Source organism: Ranitomeya variabilis, chromosome 5 (assembly GCF_051348905.1).
Source record: "Ranitomeya variabilis isolate aRanVar5 chromosome 5, aRanVar5.hap1, whole genome shotgun sequence".
Lineage (NCBI taxonomy): Eukaryota > Metazoa > Chordata > Amphibia > Anura > Dendrobatidae > Ranitomeya > Ranitomeya variabilis.
In genome coordinates, this window is record NC_135236.1 from 532,749,657 (window position 1) to 532,773,826 (window position 24,170).

A 24,170-nucleotide genomic window follows, 5' to 3' on the forward strand; every position below is an offset into this window, starting at 1 on the left:
TTTGCTCTTGTGTGCATTTGCAAACATTAATCTGGCTTTTTTTTATGTTTCATTTGAGTAATGGCTTCTTCCTGGCAGAGTGGCCTTTCAGCCCATGTTGATACAGTACTCGTTTCACTGTGGATATTGGCACAATGTTACCAGCTTCCACCATCATTTTCACAAGGGCTTTTGCTTATGTCCATGGGTTGATATCCACATTTCGGACCAAAGCACGTTCATCTCTGCGATACAGAACCTGTCTCCTTCCTGAGCGGTATGATGGCTACACATTCCCATCTTGTTTGTACTTGCGTCTAATTGTTCAGATGAACGAGGCACCTTCAGATATCTTGAAATTGTACCTGAAGATGAGCCAGACTTGTGCAAGTCCACAATTCTCTTCCTGATATCTTGGTGGATTTCTTGAGACTTTCCCATGATGCTACACAAAGAAGCGGTGTGTTCTGGTGTGCATTAAAATACAGCCACAGGTGTGTTTCTAATTAACTCAGATGTTGTCAAGAATCCTATCAGAGGCTTCCAAACACATGACATCATCATATGGGCAGACCAGAATTGTTTAAAGGCATAGTAATCTTAGTGTACAGTTGTGGCCAAAAGTATTGACACCCCTGCAATTTTGTCAGATAATACTCAGTTTCTTCCTGAAAATGATTGCAAACACCTTTGGTATTATTATCTTCATTTAATTTGTCTTAAATGAAAAAAACACAAAAGAGAATGAAGCAAAAAGCAAAACATTGATCATTTCACACAAAACTCCGAAAATCGGCCAGACAAAAGTATTGGCACCCTCAGCCTAATACTTGGTTGCACAACCTTTAGCCAAAATAACTGCGACAAACCGCTTCCGGTAACCATCAATGAGTTTCTTAGAATGCTCTGCTGGAATTTTAGACCATTCTTCTTTGGCAAACTGCTCCAGGTCCCTGATATTTGAAGGGTGCCTTCTCCAAACTGCCATTTTTAGATCTCGCCACAGGTGTTCTATGGGATTCAGGTCTGGACTCATTGCTGGCCACCTCAGAAGTCTCCAGTCTCTCTCAAACCATTTTCTAGTGCTTTTTGAAGTGTGTTTTGGGTCATTGTCCTGCTGGAAGACCCATGACCTCTGAGGGAGACCCAGCTTTCTCATACTGGGCCCTACATTATGCTGCAAAATTTGTTGGTAGTCTTCAGACTTCATAATGCCATGCATACGGTCAAGCAGTCCAGTGCCAGAGGCAGCAAAGCAACCCCAAAACATCAGGGAACCTCTGCCATGTTTGACTGTAGGGACCGTGTTCTTTTCTTTGAATGCCTCTTTTTTCTCCTGTAAACTCTATGTTGATGCCTTTGCCCAAAAAGCTCTACTTTTGTCTCATCTGACCAGAGAACATTCTTCCAAAACATTTTAGGCTTTTTCAGGTAAGTTTTTGCAAACTCCAGCCTGGCTTTTTTATGTCTCTGGGTAAGAAGTGGGGTCTTCCTGGGTCTCCTACCATACAGTCCCTTTTCATTCAGATGCCGACAGATAGTACGGGTTGACACTGTTGTACCCTCGGACTGCAGGGCAGCTTGAACTTGTTTGGATGTTAGTCGATGTTCTTTATCCAACATCCGCACAATCTTGCGTTGAAATCTCTTGTAAATTTTTCTTTTCCGTCCACATCTAGGGAGGTTAGCCACAGTGCCATGGGCTTTAAACTTCTTGATGACACTGCGCACGGTAGACACAGGAACATTCAGGTCTTTGGAGATGGACTTGTACCCTTGAGATTGCTCATGCTTCCTCACAATTTGGTTTCTCAAGTCCTCAGACAGTTCTTTGGTCTTCTATCTTTTCTCCATGCTCAATGTGGTACACACAAGGACACAGGACAGAGGTTGAGTCAACTTTAATCCATGTCAACTGGCTACAAGTGTGATTTAGTTATTGCCAACACCTGTTAGGTGCCACAGGTAAGTTACAGGTGCTGTTAATTACACAAATTAGAGAAGCATCACATGATTTTTCGAACAGTGCCAATACTTTTGTCCACTCCCTTTTTTATGTTTAGTGTGGAATTATATCCAATTTGGCTTTAGGACAATTCTTTTTGTGTTTTTTCATTTACGACAAATTAAATGAAGATAATAATACCAAAGAATTTGTGTTTGCAATCATTTTCAGGAAGAAACTGAGTATTATCTGACAGAATTACAGGGGTGTCAATACTTTTGGCCACAACTGAATGTAAACTTTTGACTTTGCATTAAAGGGAACCTGTCACCCCCAAAATGGCTGGTGAGGTAAGCTCACCGGCATCAGGGGCTTATCTACAGCATTCTGTAATGCTGTAGATAAGCCCCCGATGTTACCTGAAAGAAGAGAAAAAGACGTTAGATTATACTCACCCAGGGGCGGGCGGTCCCGGTGCGGTCAGGTCGGATGGGTGTCTCCAGTCCGCTCCGGCACCTCCCATATTCATTCCATGACGTCCTCTTCGGGTCTTTACGCCGCGGCTCCGGCGCAGGCTACTTTGCTCTGCCCTCAACAGGGCAGACAAAGTACTGCAGTGCGCAGGCGCCGGAAAGGTACGCGGCGGAGCCGCGGCGTAAAGACCCGAAGAGGATGTCATGGAATGAAGATGGGAGGTGCCGGAGCGGACCGGAGACACCCATCCGACCTGACCGCACCGGGACCGCCCGCCCCTGGGTGAGTATAATCTAACGTCTTTTTCTCCTCTTTCAGGTAACATCGGGGGCTTATCTACAGCATTACAGAATGCTGTAGATAAGCCCCTGATGCCGGTGAGCTTACCTCACCAGCCATTTTGGGGGTGACAGGTTCCCTTTAAGTAATAAAAATGCCTTAAAAAATTCTCTCTCTCATTATTCTGACATTTGGCAAATAATTATGGTATTCCTAATTGACCTAAAACTGGAAAGGTTTATTCTGATTTCATGTTAGATATTGTGAATATTGTGAGCGGTCTCTCAATGCAAGTGTATTGAGTGAAGACGAACACGTCTAGTCGGAATGTGGCCGGATGTATGCAAATCGCATACTTTTGGCCATGATTTTTTTTTTTTAATGAAGCCCTTTTTTTAAAAAAAAAAAAAAAAAATACATTTATGCAGAAACATTTTTTTTTATTTTTCTAATTTTTTTCATTCTATATACTATTTTGATTCTGTTTTGATTCCATTTTTTGGCTTTTTTACTGAACTCAAGTTTGTGAGAACGTCTACCTTATTAGCAGCAGATGCTGGAGGTTCTTTATCACAGGCACTTTAATGAAACTTCCATGTGAAAAACAATTAGGCCCCAGCTCCTGTACTTAACTAGTCAATAATTCAGTAGATGAATCCCATTAATAGACCTCTCTCCATGACTGTTTCATTGTAATGTTGCATCCTGACATGGTTATTTTACAATGATCAATAAGTGATCAATATTCTCCAGTAAATTGCCATTTGCACATTTCTCTGCAAAATATCTGCAACCTGCATTAATGAATTGAGGTGAGTGCAAAGTATCTCATCTATATCATTCTACATACCTACTGTCATTGTATCCTACAAGGCTCAGCTGCCTTTATTTAACCCCTTACCAAAATAGCTACTTTCTGTTTTATGCTCTCTTGTATTGTCCTCTCATTCTACCAAGAGCCATAACTTTTTTTTATTTTTCTGTCAATGTAACCATACGAGATGTGTAAAAACACAAACATTTGTGCTTGTTGCCATTTTACAAGGACTGTAATGTTTTCATTTTTCAGTCTCTGGAACTTTGAGGTCTTGTTTTTTTTGCTTGGCAAGCCGATGTTTTTTATTTATACCATTTTGGTGTTGATACAATATTTTGATTGCTTATTATGGAGTAAAAAACTCCTTGACCAAAAACCCGCATTTCTGGCTTTTCAATTTTTTTTTCTCTTTTATGATGTTTACTGATTTGGGTTTAATAAATTATTTAAAAAATTTATTAAATTTTGATAGATCCGATCTTTAGTTTGTGTGCACACGTCACATTTTTGCGATGTTTTTGCCTCACGGATTTGTCACATAACCTGAAGGGATAGATATAGCGTGCACTCTGTCAAATAATTGAGGTGCTGGTGTAATGGACCACATGTTCACGAATACAGATAAAAATCAAATTCACCTCACTCTCTTAGGGAATATTATGCAAAATACTTAAAATTTATTATATTATGTTCTGGGAGCATAACAGAATATTTCAATAAAGCGACAAAGACGTTTCGGCCACACCGGAGCGTTTATCACAATCACTTATTCAGATGAATGGGAGGTATAGGGAAATTGGGGATAAGGATCCCTATGGTGCTGTATAGAGACTAGTAATGTGTGGTGCTCAGCAAAAAAGAACAAAATAATATAGATAACATAAATAAATATACAAATAAATGATAAGTCTGTGAATCCCCAGAATTCCAGGTCATCCTATTGAGAACAGATCAACATCAGTGAACCAACATATACACATAATTATATACAATTATATACAAAAATATCTACATAACCTGTCGAAGGGACAGGTATCGAATGAAAGGAAGAGGAGCATAGAAAGATATTTCCAAAATGGGGTGACTTGTGGGGGGATTTCCAGTGTTTAGGCCCAGCAGGGGCTCTCCAAACACTGCATGGTGTCCACTCTCAATTCCAGCCATTTTTTGCTTTCAAAAAGTCTAAAGGCCCCGTCTCACATAGCGAGATCGCTAGCGAGATCGCTGCTGAGTCACAAGTTTTGTGACGCAACAGCGACCTCCATAGCGATCTCGCTATGTGTGACACGTACCAGCGATCAGGCCCCTGCTGCGAGATCGCTGGTCGTGTCGGAATGGCCTGGACCTTTTTTTGGTCGTTGAGGCCCCGCTGACATCGCTGAATCGGTGTGTGTGACACCGATCCAGCGATGTCTTCACTGGTAACCAGGGTAAACATCGGGTTACTAAGCGCAGGGCCGCGCTTAGTAACCCGATGTTTACCCTGGTTACCAGCGTAAATGTAAAAAAAAAAACAGTACATACTCACCATCTGATGTCCGTCAGGTCCCTTGCCGTCTGCTTCCTGCACTGACTGACTGCCGGCCGTACAGTGAGAAGTGAGAGCACAGCAGTGACGTCACCGCTGCGCTCTGCTCTCAGTGTACGGCCGGATCTCAGTCAGAGCAGGAAGCAGACGGCAAGGGACCTGGACACCGAAAGGCGAGTATGTACTGTTTGTTTTTTTTGGTAACCAGGGTAAACATCGGGTTACTAAGCGCGGCCCTGCGCTTAGTAACCCGATGTTTACCCTGGTTACCCGGGTGCTGCAGGGGGACTTCGGCATCGTTGAAGACTGTTTCAACGATGCCGAAGTCGTTCCCCTGATCGTTGGTCGCTGGAGAGAGCTGTCTGTGTGACAGCTCCCCAGCGACCACACAGCGACTTACCAACGATCACGGCCAGGTCGTATCGCTGCTCGTGATCGTTGGTAAATCGCTTAGTGAGACGGGGCCTTAACTGTGCTCCATCCCTTCTGAGCACTGCCGTGCACCCAAACAGTATTTTTTCCACACATATGGGGTGTCTGCGTACTTTGAAGACATTGCACAACAAATTTTGGGGTCCATTTTCTCCTAATACCCTTGTGAAAATAAAAAAATTGGGGGCTAAAGTAAAATTATTGTTAAAAATGTAAAATATTAATTTTTTTTGCCTTCCACATTGCATTAATTCATGTGCAGCACCTGGAGGGTTAATAAACTTCTTGAATGTAGTTTTGAGGGGTGTAATTTTTAAAATGGTGTTACTTTTGAATATTTTCTTTCGTATAGGTCCCCCGAAGCCACTGCAAATGTGATGTGGTTCCTTAAAAAAAAAAAAAAAATGAAAATTTCTAATCAACTTTGAACCCTTCTAACTTCCATACAAAACATAGTTTTTCTTTTGCAGCTGCTGCTTGACATTAACATAGTAACATAGTTAGGAAGGCCGAAAAAAGACATTTGTCTATCCAGTTCAGCCTATATTCCGTCAGAATAAATCCCCAGATCTGTGACCTTCTAAAAAAAACCTAATAACTGTAAGATACATTATTGTTCTGTTCCAGGAAAACATCTAGGCGTCTCTTGAACTCCTCGACTGAGTTCGCCATCACCACCTCCTCAGGCAAGAAATTCCAGATTCTCACTGCCCTAACAGTAAAGAATCCTCTTCTATGTTGGTGGAAAAACATTCTATCCTCAAGACGCAGAGAATGCCCCCTTGTGACCATCACCTTCCTTGGTATAAACAGATCCTAGAAGAGATATTTGTATTGTCCCCTTATATACTTACACATGGTTATTAGATCGCCCCTCAGTCGTATTTTTTCTAGACTAAATAATCCTAATCCTGCTAATCTCTCTGGGTATTGTAGTTCCCCATCCCCTTATTAATTTTGTTGCCCTTGTTTGTACTCGCTCTAGTTCCATTATATCCTTCCTGAGCATCGTCGCCCAAAACTGTACACAGTACTCCATGTGCAGTCTAACCAGGGATTTGTACAGAGGCAGTATAATGCTCTCATCATGTGTATCCAAACCTCTTTAAAAGCACCCCATGATCTTATTTTCCTTGGCAGCCACTGGCTGCTCCAGGTAAGTTTATCATTAACTAGGATCCCCAATTTCTTCTCCCATGTCAGATTTACCCAGTGAATGAAACAAAATTCTGTTTCAAAAATAGTGCTGATGTAAAGTAAACATGTGGGAAATGTTATTTATTCCTGTATTTTTCGGACTATAAGATGCTTTTTTTCCCCTTAAATTTTTGGGAAAATGAGATCCGTCTTATAGTCGGAATATACTTACAAGTATTGTGGTGGCAGCAAGTGTCGGGCGATTCTGCGGCTGTCCGACGCTTCAGGGCGATGATCAGACACCTTCCCAGGCTGGTGCAGCATGTTCGGTGGTGCGGGGGCTCCGCCGGCATTTTGTGAAAGCCTGGAGGCCCCGCACATCCGTTGCTGCAATGCGGTGGCCTCCGGGAAAATGGCCGCCAGGGGCGGCATATGCTCAGATTGAGATCTCGGCAACAAGATCTCATCCCGAAATCTCCGGAGACCCGATTTCCGCACCGAGATCTCGTCTCTCAAGATTTTGGGATGAGATCTTGTTGCTGAGATCTCAGTCGGAGCATGCGCCACCCCCGGCGGCCATTTTCCTGGAGGCCACCGCATCGCAGCAATGGATGTGCCGGGGCCTCCAGGTTTTGACAAAATGCCGGCGCAACCCCCCACCACTGAACCAAGCTTGGATGGGATTTCCTATAGGCCACTGCATCACAGCAATAGATGTGCGGGGCCTCCGGGCTTTCACAAAATGCCAGCGCAGCCCCGGCACCACAGAGCACCGCTGAACCTGCCACACCAGAGTCTGGGATGGGAGTCATATCACCGGACCATTGAACACCCCCTGTGACCACGCTCCACCAGCACTGCCGATCCTTCCCCGGTAAGCTGAATTTGGACTGCAAGACGCACCCCCATTTGACACATTAATTTTTTTTCCCTATTTTCCTTCTGAAAATTTGGGGTGCGTCTTATGGTCTGGTGCATCTTATAGTCCAAAAAATATGATAACTACTTTGTGTGACATAACCCTTGTGAAGTTATTGTGAAACTTTCAACATTTTTGACAAATTTCTGATATTTTCACAAATAAATGCAAGTCATATTGAACAAATTGTACCACTATCATGAACTACAATATGTCATGAGAAAACAATCTAAGAATCACTGGGCTCTCTTGAAGCATTCCAAAGTTATTACCTCAATACGGAAGGCTAGTCAGATTTAACAAATGAGGCTTGGCCATTAACGTACAAAGTAGCTCGGTCTGTAAGGGGCTAAATAAACACTCCCCAACACTATCCCTGGTTCATCATTTTATTTAAAAATAAAAAATAAAAAAAAATCCCAAGCAGGTCTGACATAGTCCACAAGTGGAATCCTCAAAATTACAAACAGAGATGTAAAACAATTCTGTCCCTCGTTCAGCATTTTATTAGAAAAAAAGGTTTCCACACAGGTCCAATCTAGACCACTGAATCCAACATAGTCCAGAGCACTGTGTGACCAAAAAACCTCTGAAGAGCAGTGACGTTACGTTGCTCTGCAGAGACATCAGGTCACACGCAGCGGGACCAGAGTGGCTGCTGCTAAAGCCGATGGATCATCCGAACGATGATGATGGAATCGGGGAATCTCTGAACTACGTTGGACCTGCGTGGGAACTTTTTTTTCTAATGGTGAACGAGGAACACTGTTTTGTTTTGTTTTTTCTCTGTTTTTCAGGTATCCATTAGTGGACTGCATCAAATTCGGTGGATTATGCATGGGAATATTTTTTTTATAAAATTATGAGCCAGAGAAAGTGTGAGGGAGTGTGTTTTTTTTTTTTTTTTTTTTTTGTTTTTTGTTTTTTTCTTTTAAACTGATTTAGTAGTGGGGGTGTCTCATAGACAGTGCTCCATTACTAACACCAGGGCTTGATGTCGGCTCTGTTTTAGAACCGTTCACAGCTGACATCAACCCCAAGCTTCATTACCCCAATTGTGGGGAGGACCCCACTTTTTTTTTCTCGTCTGTTTATTTAATCATAAGCTGTCCAATGAGCTCCACAGGGTGCAATATGTTGAGGGGTTTTGAAATTATATCTATGTCCGGATGTCTCACGTCTACATCTATACAGTGCTGCTCAACCTTCATTTTTTTATAGACAGTACAATATCTTCAGAAATAAATGGAAATGTACCAAAGTTATATTCTCAGGATTTTTAGTTAGTGGTCCAAAGTAATACAACATTAAAACTTTTTTCAACTTACATATTCTAATTTCAAAGAAGAAAAAGAATAAACAGCATGTTCATCAGTAAAGGCACCCCTAATTAATACTTGGTTGAATACCATTAGGCATTGATGACAGCCTCCAAACGTTTCTTATAGCCATCTGTAAGCTTCTTGCACTTCTCTAGCTGGTATTTTCTCCTACTCTTCCTTTGCAGTTTGTTCAAGTTCTTGAATGTTTGCAGGGTTCTTTTTCCCAATGGCAGATTTTAGCTCACTCCAAAGATCTTTAATAGGATTGAGGTCAGGACTCATTGCTGGGCATCTTAAAAGTCAATTTTTTTCCTTTTTCAACCTTTCCTGTGTACTTTTGAATGTATGCTTTGGTTCATTGTCTTTCTGGACGACCTATGATCTTTGATTCAAACCAAATTTTCTTACACTGAGTAGGAAATTTCATTCTAAAATCTCTTGATTCTTTGATTTAATGATTCCTGTGATACAGTCAAGGCCTCTAGTACCAGACACAGCAAAGCAACCCCATAGCATTATGGATCCTCTGCCATGCTTAACTGTTGGTAGGGTGTTCTGTATTCTTTTCCGTATAAGCTTCATTGCGCCATCTGTAAGCAAATTGTTGTTTTGCATTGCCAAAAAGCTCTATTTTTGTTTCATCTGTCCACAGAACATTTCCCCAGAAGGATTGTGGTTTGTCAATGTACTATTTGTCAAGGATCAGTCATTCCTTTTCATGTCTTTTCTTCAGCAATGGTTTCTTCCTTGACCTTTGCCAATAAAATTCTGCTTGGTTTAGTGTGCAGCGTATGGTACTTTTTAAAACCATGGCACTAGACTTTTCCAGGTTGGCCTTCAGATCTGTGAATGTTTGACGTGGTGTTTTTCCACCTTTTGCACCAACCTTCAAAGACATCTCTTGTCAATTTTCCTCTTTCCCCCACATCCAGGAAAGTTCTTAACGGTTACATGCTTGGCAAGCATCTTAATAACATTGCGCACTGTTGAAACTGGGATGCCAAGGTCATTGGAGATGGCCTTGCACCCTTTTCAAGTCTTGTTTGCTAAAAGCAGTTCTGATATCCTCAGACAGCTCCTTTGTCTTTACCATGTGGCTTTTTAAAACACAGAAGTCATCATTCATTGGTTAATTCATGTCACATGGGCACTGACAATCACAAGTAATTTGTGATTTATCACTGGCGAGTCAAAAAGCTTCAAGTCCCCTATTGCTTGTACTCTTTATGTAATACGATCAATGACTGGACCCGACATGTGACATAATAGTACGTTATATGTTGGGAAGAGGTTGATGTCGAAATGATTCCTAGATGTTAATATCTCAAGATATTGCATTTTAATAATTGCTTCTCGTTTAATTATTTAGAAGAAAAAAAACATATTTTCTTAAAGGGAAAGGGGCCTTTATGACTTAACACCATATATTGCACAGGTGAATGCTGATTTAGGCTGTCTGTTTCCATGACCACTCATTTATCTCAGATGCATTCACTCCAGGCTAAACTTCAGCAATGCTTTGTGCTTTAGGTTTAGTAATAGCTTGGAAAACACTGAACGTAAAATAAAAAACGTAATAAAGTGTTAACATTTAGATATGTGGCTAAGACGTCCTTTTTTTAATAGCTGTGCATATTACGGCTTGAAATGTGTAATCCAAAAACCATTAAGGCTAATACCAGAATATTAAATGTATTAAATTATCAGAGGCGGCCAGTTTAGCCCAGGAACAATTGCTCTCATTAGGATGCATTTGCAGCTCGAAATAAAACAAATCTTGCTGCTTTTAGGTGCATTGTGTAGAATATATCTATGTATGTCTGCATGGCTAACTCATCCCATGCAGTAACCGTTTGCCTATTTCTGATAGGTTTATTGAAAAAGAAGTTTGAGTTAGAATACATATTCTACAACCCCAATTCCAAAAAATTGGGATGCTTTGTAAAGTATAAAGAGATCACAAGAATTAAATGATTTGGAAATCTTATATTATCTATTGTGATTAACAACTGAACATATAACACATATAAGAAATTGAAAGTTATACGTTTTTCGATGTCACTTGAAAAAAATGAAATAATTTAGAGATTGATGGCAGCAACACATCTCGAAAAGCTGAGACAGGGTTAAAGGGAATCTGCCACCAGTCTTTTGCTTTGTAAACTGAGGGTATCATAATGTAGGAGCAGAGACCCTTATTACAGCGATGCAAAACTTACTTGGCTATGTTTTTCACTTTCAGTACAATCAGTATTTTATCAGCAAGAGATTATCACCGCAGGACAGCTGGCCTCATGCATCTTAGTCTACCACTGATTAGCAACTCTCTCTCGTTGTACAATATATGCACAAGCTGTGGTGCCACAGCTCTGCAACAGAGAGTAGTGCACCCAGTTAAGTAAGTGATACATTGTTGGAATCGGGGTCTCTGTCCCTACTTCATGCTGCAGTCATATGGCATGGCAAAAACCTGCTGTAGTAATGAAAAATAAATGGATGACTTAATATCATTCAGAGATTCTGGAGAAATAGGAATGCAAACGTGAAAAGGCAAACGGTCAATATTGGATGCCCATGAGCTATGGTTTCTCAGGTGGCACTGCGCTAAAAACTGGCATCATTCTGTCGTGTAAATCATTACATGATCTCAGGAATACTTCCAGAAACCATTTGTTTGTGAACACAGTTCACCGTGTAATCCACAAATGCTAGTTGTCACGATATGGTATGAAATATCATAAGTTTAGTGCTCTTGTCAGCCCAGGATGTGGGCTAGGAGGCCCCCCTTGACTTTTGCTTCAGAGTTGAGCTTGCTTGCCAATGTAGATGGGGGAAGTGAGTTTTATTGACGAAAGGCATTTACGACCCCCAGTTCCTGTAGTAGTAAGTGCTCAGCTTTAACAGTTAGAGAAACTTCTAGAACCATGCGGTCCTTTGTTCGGTTATTGTGAGATATTAGACAAACTATTTAGGATAGTGGAATGATAAATACATATTCTTTATCTCCGTCGAAGCATCTACCCATCACTCTAAACACAGTCGCCTAACTCCATCGGGGGAAGAAGTAGGGATTGCTCTGTAAATAATAGGACATATTTGATCTCCTTAGAAAGCTCATGTTAATACAAGCTCTATGCTGGGTGTGATATGACTCTGATATGTACTGGGACGGAGTTATAAGCATTAGACCAATTTGTATCCAAGTTACTCAGACTGAAAGGTAGGAGGATCTGGAAAAGCCAGCCCTTTCTGTGAGGTCACAGACTGTAGATTATAAAGTTGTGGCCAGATCTCCCGGCTCAGTCTTCTTCTTCTCTTTTCCTGTGAGCCCTGAGCAGCACATCCAATGAGCTGGGATGTCTGGCTGACTGCCATGCAATGATCTGAGAAATGTGAGTGTTATCGTTTCTTCCTTTAATCCTTTTATTTTCATAATTACCTTGTACATATTTGCAATTGTCTCATTTGTAACATCTTTGTAAAATATTTTATAAACACTGCCTAAAAATCATTTATGGGGTATCTTATTTAATACTAGTTCGTTCTTCCTGCCCTAAACCGTACCCTGTCTCTGAAGGGAATTACGCTACTGTTTTTTTGGGGTTTGCTCCAGACCCGTTCAATTGGAGCTGGTGGCAGCGACCGTGTGCCGGCTTTTGGGGGTCCCTGTAGCGACTGCGGCTTGATAATTATTGTTCCTGCCTGAGTGGGAGTAGTTATCGCATCGCTGCAGTGCACCCAATAGCCAGTACATAGCAGGCAGCGTTTCTGGCGACTAATTACCCCAGGTGCAGTACCTAATCTGACCTGAGAGTAAGGGGGGCGCCAGAGAGCTGCAAGTGTTAAGTGGAACTGTAAGCGGGATAGACCCAAATCCCTGCAGTTCATGGTATATTGAAGAGCAGTGGGATACCTAAAATAAGCCCCTGCTGTAAACTAAGAGGTCAATAACCTCGTGTGTGTTTTTTTTCATCACATTGTGGCAGTGGAGGGATAACTAGGATAACCCCCCTGCACATGTGATAGCCGTCTGTTGGTCTAAAGTCACCCCAATCCGTGACATATTGTAGGCAGCGGCTAAGGGATCTTGACAATTGGTGACAGTCACGGTGTGAATCGTGACATATTGGTGGCAAGGCGGTGGGATATTAGAGCATTAGTGATTTGGTTTGAGCAATCATTCCTCTCACTAAAAACTTGCAGAAAGTTCTTGCGAGAACTCTGCGCAAATAAGTTTGGAGAACGAACTCAGTGTTTATTAGTTGTGAGACAATTGTGTACTGGTAATTATCCCTTCCCTTTCTTTTCGTTTTTCTATTCTATCTTTTATTTGGCAACCATGGCTGCGAAAGGAGAAGCCTGGTACACCCAGCAGAAGAAAGACACTCTTGCTGGGATATGCATGTACCATGGCCTGAAACCCCAGGACAAGTCCAAGGCTCAAATGGTCGCTGAACTGGTGCAATTTGAAGCAGACCAAGCCAGGCCACAGAGCCCAGAGGCCGCAGAAGCTGGCACAAGCGAGCATGGTGCTGCCGCAGAGGTCCAACCACTGAATACGGGCCCTACTGGCAACCAAGGGGGCGCAGACCTCCTCCTGCAGCTGGCTCTGCAACAATGCCCCGCAGATGATCTAGAGAGACGTCTACAGCTGATTCAGCAATACCGGCAGGAGGCCGAGGCCCGAGCCGAGCGAGAGGCCCAGGCCCAGCGAGCCGAGCGAGAGGCCCAAGCGCAGCGGGAGTACCAGCTGCAGATGGCCCAACTGCAAATGCAGGGGTCGTCCCAGTCCAGCCGTGAGCCCAGCAGCGCTCAGACACCAAAACCCCGACCCGACCACTTTCCGGTTATGGAAAAGGATGGGGACTTGGACACTTTTCTGCGGGCCTTTGAGAAAGCCTGCAGACAGTACCAGCTGCCTACACAAGAATGGGCACGGTACCTGACACCAGGGCTGAGAGGAAAAGCTCTGGAGGCGTTTGCTGCACTCCCTCAAGAACAAGATGGTGACTATGAGGCCATCAAGCAGGCTCTGATAGCCAAGTACCAGCTTACACCCGAGGTGTACCGTAAAAAGTTTCGGACCCTCCAACGTGGCCCACACGACAGTTACAGTGATGTGGTGCATGGACTGGGGACCCACTTTGACCAGTGGACCCAAGGACTGTCAGTGACCACCTTTGTACAGCTGCGAGACCTGATGATCAAAGACCAGTTCTTCCGTCTTTGCCCAACTGAGGTGCGACAGTTTGTGATGGACAGAGAACCCAAAGACGTGACGAAAGCAGCGCAGATTGCCGATGCCTATGAGGCCAACCGTAGATCGGAAGTGCGGAAGCCAGTCACCACCAGCTGGAGAGGGGGTAAGCCTGCAGCCAACGCCAGTACTCCTGCCAGCCAACACACCAGAGGTCCTGTCCCCGTGGCCAACAGCACCAGACCTACCACCGAACTTCGCCAGTGTTACCACTGCAGGCAGACTGGACACCTCAGTCACCAATGTCCAGCCAGGCAGAAGAACCCCTCATCCCAGGCCCCAGGGCCTAATGCAGCCGTTCTTTTGGTGGGTGGTGTGGTTGGGAGGGGGTGTGATAACGTACAGCATGTCACTGTGGGAGGTCGTGTTGCTACAGGCCTCAAGGACACCGGGGCTGAACGAACCCTCATCCGACCCGAACTGGCGGCCCCTGAAGAAATCATTCCGGGGAAAACCCTAACTGTCACTGGGATTGGGGGCATCAGCTGTCCCTTACCGATGGCCCGGGTTTTTATTGATTGGGGTGCTGGGAGCGGGGTGAAGGAAGTGGGGCTGTCTGATAATTTGCCCACTGATGTTTTGTTGGGGACTGATTTGGGGAGGTTGGTTGCATACTTCGTGGATGACCCTCCTCCCCAATCTACTAATGAGGGTAAAGTTAACCCTGGGGATGATGATGATGATGATGATGATGATGGGAAATCGCATGTGTTACCTGACCATGCTTTATCTTGTAGTGATGCATCTGCTAACCATTTTTTCCCTAGGATTGATGGTGAAAATGTTGTACCTGTGCCAACTGTATCTGATAATGATGTTTCTGTAAAAGTTGATGTGTCCATAGGTACAGGAGTGCTCAGCCACGTTGCTCTGCGGAGTGAGACGGCTGAGGAACCCCTAGCAGGGGCAAGTGTCGGTGCTACAAGAAATGGGGAGATACATGGGAACCGTGAGACAGGTGACGCCATGAAATTGACCAGTGCCACCGAGGAAGGTAACTGGCCCATAAGTAGCAATGCTCCTGAGGTAACGGGGGTGGATGGGGAGGTAGAGCCCATAGCAGCGTCGGCTGTTGGGTCTGTAGAAATCCCCGGGGAGACAGCCTACGTAGCTGCTGTCACCCGCAGTCAGAGTGCCCGGAACACAGATACCTGTCTGCCTTCCGGACCCTCCTCAGTCATCAGTATGACTGAACCAGAGGTGGACCCAGTGCAGGTCCCAGAGGGCTCCCGTGGGGAAGGGACCCTGACGTCGCTTCTGGCTTCCCCTAGCCAGGAGTTTCAGGCCGCTCTGCACACAGATGCGAGCCTAGAGAGTTTGAGACAACTCGCCGAGACGCGCTTCTCCGAGACTGATAAGGAGAAGGTGTTCTGGGAAGGAGGAAGGTTGTACCGGGAGACAGTACCCGGAGAATCACAAAAGGAGTGGTTGAGGGAAAGACAGCTGGTCGTCCCGCAGCAATTCCGGGGTGAGTTGTTGCGGATTGCCCATGAGATCCCGCTAGCTGGACACTTGGGGATCAGCAAAACTAAGGCCCGGCTGTCTCAACACTTCTATTGGCCTAAGATGGGGACAGATGTGTCAAACTACTGCCGCTCTTGTGTCACCTGCCAAAGAGTGGGGAAGGCGGGGCCTGCTCTTAAGGCTCCCCTGATCCCTTTGCCAGTGATAGAGGAGCCTTTCCAGAGGATTGCGGTGGACATTGTGGGCCCGCTGGCCGTCACCAGCAGCTCTGGAAAGCAATATATTCTTACTGTGGTAGACTACGCTACCCGGTACCCAGAGGCAGTAGCTCTGTCGTCAATTAGGGCAGATAAGGTGGCGGATGCCCTGTTGGCCATCTTTTCACGTGTAGGATTTCCCAGGGAAATGCTTACTGATCGAGGGACCCAATTTATGTCTCACCTAATGGAGGCTCTCTAAGAAAATGCAGGTGAAGCACCTGGTATCGAGTGCGTATCACCCACAGACCAATGGCTTGTGTGAACGCTTCAATGGTACCCTCAAACAGATGCTACGCATGCTGGTTGAGACACAAGGGCGCGACTGGGAGCGGTACCTCCCACACCTGCTATTCGCTTACAGAGAGGTTCCGCAGGCCTCGACGGGGTTCTCACCCTTCGAGCTCCTGTACGGCAGGCGAGTCCGGGGACCCCTTGGGTTGGTAAGAGAATCCTGGGAAGAGGAGCCGAACCCTTCCGAAGTGTCCATAGTGGAGTATGTCATGCGCTTCCGTGACAAGATGCAGACCTTGACGCAGTTGGTGCATGACAACATGACGCAGGCTCAGGCTGATCAGAAGCACTGGTACGACCAGAACGCCCGGGAGCGGACCTACCACGTGGGTCAAAAGGTGTGGGTGCTGGTTCCGGTACCAACGGATAAGCTTCAGGCAGCCTGGGACGGCCCATACGTTGTCCACCAACAGCTCAACCCGGTCACCTACGTGGTCACCCTTGACCACACTCGGGGTAGGCGAAAGGCCTTTCACGTCAACATGATGAAGGCTCATCACGAACGTGAACCTTTCATCCTACCGGTCTGCAGCGCACCCGAGGACGGGGAGGAAGACGCCCTCCTGGACATGCTGGCCCAAGCCAAGGCCCATGGGTCCATTGAGGACGTGGAGGTAAGCGCCTCGCTAGATGAACCACAGCGGTTGCAGTTGCAAACCACACTGGAACCCTTCCGGGTCGTGTTCTCCAACCGGCCTGGAAGGACTGAGTTAGCGGTCCATGAGGTGGACACCGGGAACCACGCCCCACTACGGCGAACACCCTATCGAATCTCTGACCAGGTGCAGCAGATTATGCGCCAGGAGATCGATGAGATGTTACAGTTGGGGGTGATTCGACGGTCAAAGAGCGCGTGGGCCTCACCTGTAGTTCTCGTGCCAAAGAAGGACCGGACCACCCGGTTCTGCGTGGACTACAGGGGGCTCAACGCCATTACAGCCTCTGACGCGCACCCAATGCCGCGCATCGAGGAACTGCTTGAGAAGTTAGCTGGCGCAGAATACCTGACAATAATGGATCTGAGTCGCGGATACTGGCAGATTCCCCTGAGCCCCGAGGCGCAGGAGAAGTCCGCCTTTATCACACCCTTTGGACTGTACGAGTCCACGGTCATGCCCTTCGGCATGAAGAATGCCCCTGCCACTTTCCAGCGGATGGTCAATCTCCTGCTTCAGGGACTGGAGAAGTATGCTGTGGCGTACTTAGATGACATTGCCATCTTCAGTCCCTCCTGGGATGAACACCTGCAGCATCTCGAAGAGGTGCTCGGGCGAATTCACCGAGCAGGACTGACTATCAAGCCGGGAAAGTGCCAGATGGGCATGAGGGAGGTTCACTACCTGGGGCACCGGGTAGGTGGAAACACCCTAAAGCCAGAGCCTGACAAAGTGGGCGTGATCGTGAACTGGCCCACTCCCAGGACCAAGAAACATGTGATGTCCTTCCTGGGCACTGCAGGGTACTATAGGCGCTTCGTGCAGCACTATAGTAGCCTGGCAAAACCTTTGACGGACCTCACCAGGAAGAAGCTACCCCACATCGTCAACTGGACAGATGGCTGTGAGGGGGCCTTCCAGGCGTTGAAAACAGCACTGTGCAACGCCCCTGTGTTGAAAGCAGTCGACAGCAGTCGACCGTTCTTGGTACAGACCGACGCCAGCGAGTTTGGCCTCGGTGCTGTGCTCAGCCAGGTTGACTCGGAGGACCAAGAGCACCCCGTGTTGTACCTGAGCCGGAAACTTTTGCTGAGGGAAGTGGCCTACTCCACCATTGAGAAGGAGTGCCTGGCCATAGTCTGGGCCCTGCAGCGCTTGCAGCCCTACTTGTACGGTCGCACCTTCACTGTGGTGACCGACCACAACCCTCTGCGCTGGCTAAGCACCATGTGTGGAACCAATGGCAGGTTGCTACGCTGGAGCCTTGCCCTTCAGCAATTTGACTTCACCGTTAAACACAAAGCGGGCAAAGAGCATGGTAATGCAGATGGACTCTCCCGCCAGGGTGAACCCACGGAGGTGCGCATGGAGGCATACCGAGAGGTCCTGCCGCCGTAGCGCACGCCAAAAGGGGGAGGTGTCACGATATGGTATGAAATATCATAAGTTTAGTGCTCTTGTCAGCCCAGGATGTGGGCTAGGAGGCCCCCCTTGACTTTTGCTTCAGAGTTGAGCTTGCTTGCCAATGTAGATGGGGGAAGTGAGTTTTATTGACGAAAGGCATTTACGACCCCCAGTTCCTGTAGTAGTAAGTGCTCAGCTTTAACAGTTAGAGAAACTTCTAGAACCATGCGGTCCTTTGTTCGGTTATTGTGAGATATTAGACAAACTATTTAGGATAGTGGAATGATAAATACATATTCTTTATCTCCGTCGAAGCATCTACCCATCACTCTAAACACAGTCGCCTAACTCCATCGGGGGAAGAAGTAGGGATTGCTCTGTAAATAATAGGACATATTTGATCTCCTTAGAAAGCTCATGTTAATACAAGCTCTATGCTGGGTGTGATATGACTCTGATATGTACTGGGACGGAGTTATAAGCATTAGACCAATTTGTATCCAAGTTACTCAGACTGAAAGGTAGGAGGATCTGGAAAAGCCAGCCCTTTCTGTGAGGTCACAGACTGTAGATTATAAAGTTGTGGCCAGATCTCCCGGCTCAGTCTTCTTCTTCTCTTTTCCTGTGAGCCCTGAGCAGCACATCCAATGAGCTGGGATGTCTGGCTGACTGCCATGCAATGATCTGAGAAATGTGAGTGTTATCGTTTCTTCCTTTAATCCTTTTATTTTCATAATTACCTTGTACATATTTGCAATTGTCTCATTTGTAACATCTTTGTAAAATATTTTATAAACACTGCCTAAAAATCATTTATGGGGTATCTTATTTAATACTAGTTCGTTCTTCCTGCCCTAAACCGTACCCTGTCTCTGAAGGGAATTACGCTACTGTTTTTTTGGGGTTTGCTCCAGACCCGTTCAATTGGAGCTGGTGGCAGCGACCGTGTGCCGGCTTTTGGGGGTCCCTGTAGCGACTGCGGCTTGATAATTATTGTTCCTGCCTGAGTGGGAGTAGTTATCGCATCGCTGCAGTGCACCCAATAGCCAGTACATAGCAGGCAGCGTTTCTGGCGACTAATTACCCCAGGTGCAGTACCTAATCTGACCTGAGAGTAAGGGGGGCGCCAGAGAGCTGCAAGTGTTAAGTGGAACTGTAAGCGGGATAGACCCAAATCCCTGCAGTTCATGGTATATTGAAGAGCAGTGGGATACCTAAAATAAGCCCCTGCTGTAAACTAAGAGGTCAATAACCTCGTGTGTGTTTTTTTTCATCACATTGTGGCAGTGGAGGGATAACTAGGATAACCCCCCTGCACATGTGATAGCCGTCTGTTGGTCTAAAGTCACCCCAATCCGTGACATATTGTAGGCAGCGGCTAAGGGATCTTGACAATTGGTGACAGTCACGGTGTGAATCGTGACACTAGTTAAACCTGTAAAAGGCCAAGAAGCGAGAACTTTTGGCGCATTACGACACAAAAAATCCGGCAGAGTAAATTTCTTCAAAACGAAATGAAAAATGTCTAACTTCCACCTCCTGATCTGTGTTGTGAATAAAATGTCTATAAGAGATTTCCAAATCGGTGCAGTTTTGTTTTCTCTACATATAAGTCTCAACTTTTTTGAAAGACTACAAAGAATTGTTTCTGTTTTTCTGCCAATAGGCAGGAATTTACAATATCTGGCATTTTATACCAAAGTCTGAAACTGCGGGGGGCTGGAGTATGATGCACCAGTTTTATTTGTTATGTCTATGTCCATGTACCGGAAAATGAAATCTGTCCTAGTTATGAGCTGTCATATTTCTGCCCGATCTTTTGCATCAAGTTATGGCAGAATTTAGAGTAATATGTCAGGCTGGTTGAGGCTGTGTATCCCCAATACACCTTACTTGTCACCTTGGAAAGTGGTGAGATTGGCAAAAATAATTATACATTTATACATTATTCAGTCAACCAATTTCTAAAAAAAAATTTCTCCTGACTATTCATGTGTGGAATAACACGCAAGTTATGTGATTAGACAAAAAAACCACTAATTAAATCACAGGGCATCTCTAATAAATAGAAGAAGTAATATACATTCTAAAAGTACAATCTTTTTGAAAATGTGTGTGTATCCACTTTTTATCCAAATTTTTCACGTGTGTGTGTGTGTGTGTATATTTATATATACACTCACTGGCCACTTTATTAGGCACACCTGTCCAACTTCTTGTTAACACTTAATTTCTAATCAGCCAATCACATGGCGGCAACTCAGTGCATTTAGGCATGTAGACATGGTCAAGACAATCTCCTGCAGTTCAAACCGAGCATCAGTATGGGGAAGAAAGGTGATTTGAGTGCCTTTGAACGTGGCATGGTTGTTGGTGCCAGAAGGGCTGGTCTGAGTATTTCAGAAACTGCTGATCTACTGGGATTTTCACGCACAACCATCTCTAGGGTTTACAGAGAATGGTCCGAAAAAGAAAAAAAATCCAGTGAGCGGCAGTTCTGTGGGCGGAAATGCCTTGTTGATGCCAGAGGTCAGAGGAGAATGGGCAGACTGGTTCGAGCTGATAGAAAGGCAACAGTGACTCAAATCGCCACCCGTTACAACCAAGGTAGGCCTAAGAGCATCTCTGAACGCACAGTGCGTCGAACTTTGAGGCAGATGGGCTACAGCAGCAGAAGACCACACCGGGTACCACTCCTTTCAGCTAAGAACAGGAAACTGAGGCTACAATTTGTACAAGCTCATCGAAATTGGACAGTAGAAGATTGGAAAAACGTTGCTTGGTCTGATGAGTCTCGATTTCTGCTGCGACATTCGGATGGTAGGGTCAGAATTTGGCGTAAACAACATGAAAGCATGGATCCATCCTGCCTTGTATGGAGCATCTTTGGGATGTGCAGCCGACAAATCTGCGCAACTGTGTGATGCCATCATGTCAATATGGACCAAAATCTCTGAGGAATGCTTCCAGCACCTTGTTGAATCTATGCCACGAAGAATTGAGGCAGTTCTGAAGGCAAAAGGGGTCCAACCCGTTACTAGCATGGTGTACCTAATAAAGTGGCCGGTGAGTGTATATATATATATATTTTTTTTTATTATGAAAAATTTGGATAAAAAGTAAATAAGCTATACATGCTTGACAAATTGCAGAGGGCTAGCCCAAAGATACTGAGAGCAAGGGTGGAGAAAGTGGTTCAGTGAATAATGTGGCCGCAATATTGATACAGCTTAAATAGGTAACCAAATAACATTAATGAAATGATAGATGTACATATAACCACAAAAGCTGTATTAGAAGAGAGATACAAGCTAATCAAAAGGGGAAAAAACGCAATCCATAGTTTTATAAATAATGCAAGTAAAACATTGAATATAAACATAATGCACCATAGTGGGCTCCAATAGGTAATTAGTAGGCTCTAATATTAAATGCAGCTACCTAGTGATATGATAACAGTGATATCCCGCACCACAAAATTCCAAAAATGCTTGACTCGTGTTTCACTAAAACAGCTTTGTCAGTAGGTGATATGTACAGTATCTACTTGTCTGCAATCTCTAATATCTGACTTGGTCAAAATCTGGGTGTCCTTACTGCAATTTTCCTAAGTAAATTCACTTTTGTATGTTTTGTTAGAGGTGCCCCAACCCTCTCAGGACAGGACAGTATGACCTATTTTTTCATACTATTCTGACAGGTTTTTAAAAATATAAGTTGTCCAGATACCTCTTTTAATCTCAAGGAAAAAAATCAGAAATGTTTTCATATGTTTGAGCATAAGGTTCATAAGTGGGATAATTATAATAAAACATTTCTATTTTTTTTTTTCTTACAGGACGGAATTCAGTCAAAAAGGGACCATAAAAATCACTGGTGCTGGATACCTCAACTGTGTGCTGGAGAAATTTGCCCAAACCTTTTTGAAACAAGGAGCTAAAAGGGTAAGGTCTCTTCAATTTTGTGTATCAATGAATTGAAGGTACAGAAGCACATAGTCTCGTGGTGACATACTTTGGTCAAATTTAAACAAAAAAACATGGAAAGAAAATATACTTAGACATACAGTACAGACCAAAAGTTTGGACACACCTTCTCATTTAAAGATTTTTCTGTATTTCATGACTATGAAAATTGTACATTCACACTGAAGGCATCAAAACTATGAATTAACACATGTGGAATTATATACTTAACAAAAAAGTGTGAAACAACTGAAATTATGTCTTATATTCTAGGTTCTTCAAAGTAGCCACCTTTTGCTTTGATGACTGCTTTGCACACTCTTGGCATTCTCTTGATGAGCTTCAAGAGGTAGTCACCGGGAATAGTTTTCACTTCACAGGTTGCCCTGTCTAGGTTTAATAAGTGGGATTTCTTGCCTTATAAATGGGGTTGGGACCATCCGTTGTGTTGTGCAGAAGTCTGGTGGATACACAGCTGATAGTCCTACTGAATAGACTGTTAGAATTTGTATTATGGCAAGAATAAAGCAGCTAAGTAAAAAAAAAAAAACGAGTGGCCATCATTACTTTAAGAAATGAAGGTCAGTGAATCCCAAAAATTAGGAAAACTTTGAAAGTGTCCCCAAGTGCAGTGGCAAAAACCATCAAGCGCTACAAAGAAACTGGCTCACATGAGGACCGCCCCAGGAAAGGAAGACCAAGAGTCACCTCTGCTTCTGAGGATAAGTTTATCCGAGTCACCAGCCTCAGAAATCGCAGGTTAACAGCAGCTCAGGTTAGAGACCAGGTTAATGCCACATAGAGTTCTAGCAACAGACCCATCTCTACAACAACTGTTTAGAGGAGACTTTGTGCAGCAGGCCTTCATGGTAAAATAGCTGCTAGGAAACCACTGCTAAGGACAGGCAAGAAGCAGAAGAGACTTGTTTGGGCTAAAGAACACAAGGAATGGACATTAGACCAGTGGGAATCTGTGCTTTGGTCTGATGAGTCCAAATTTGAGATCTTTGGTTCCAACCACCATGTCTTTGTGCAACGCAGAAAAGGTGAACAGATGAACTCTACATGCCTGGTTCCCACCGTGAAGCATGGAGGAGGAGGTGTGATGGTGTGGGGGTGCTTTGCTGGTGACACTGTTGGGGATTTATTCAAAATTGAAGGCATACTGAACCAGCATGGCTACCACAGCATCTTGCAGCGGCATGCTATTCCATCCGGTTTGCAATTAGTTGGACCATCATTTATTTTTCAACAGGACAATGACCCCAAACACACCTCCAGGCTGTGTAAGGGCTATTTGACCAAGAAGAAGAGTGATGGGGTGCTACGCCAGATGACCTGGCCTCCACAGTCACTAGACCTGAACCCAATCGAGATGGTTTGGGGTGAGCTGGACCGCAGAGTGAAGGCAAAAGGGTCAGCAAGTGCTAGGCATCTCTGGGAACTCCTTCAAGATTGTTGGAAGACCATTCCCAGTGACTACCTCTTGAAGCTCATCAAGAGAATGCCAAGAGTGTGCAAAGCAGTCATCAAAGCAAAAGGTGGCTACTTTGAAGAACCTAGAATATATGACATAATTTCAGTTTTCACACTTTTTTGTTAAGTATATAATTCCACATGTGTTAATTCATTGTTTTGATGCCTTCAGTGTGAATGTACAATTTTCATAGTCATGAAAATACAGAAAAATCTTTAAATGAGAAGGTGTGTCCAAACTTTTGGTCTGTACTGTATATAAACAGTATATATGGTAATAAATCTTACCCCTTGTTCCAAGTGTTACCGGCTGCCTGGACTCCATAATTACTTGGTGAATGTATGAGAGATCTTGGGGTGTGACGTGTTGGTTAGAATATTGCTCATGTTTTTTGGTTGACATTTGACTTAATGGATATAAAACACTGATGCATCCATATTAATTCCTCGCCAGTGAGAAAGACAAACCTTGGCAATACGCGTGGGGATTCTTCTGCCCCTCACAGGGATTTTCCTCAATGGCCTTATTCATTAGTTTATTCTTCTGTATTGGTATTCATCTATT

General features: G+C 44.5%; 1 protein-coding gene across 3 annotated transcripts in view; it reads left to right on the forward strand.

The window, feature by feature from the left end:
* The window catches only part of PRELID2 (PRELI domain containing 2), a 144,928-nt gene that overhangs the window by 110,246 nt on the left and 10,512 nt on the right, over window positions 1-24,170 (forward strand). For all 3 annotated transcript variants that reach the window (XR_013215827.1, XM_077265835.1, XM_077265836.1), the window contains exon 5: window positions 22,003-22,108. Coding sequence is in view for 2 of the 3 variants with exons in the window: in XM_077265835.1 (XP_077121950.1) it covers window positions 22,003-22,108 (106 nt within the window). In the remaining variant the exon portion in view is untranslated. The remainder of the gene's footprint in view (window positions 1-22,002; window positions 22,109-24,170) is intronic.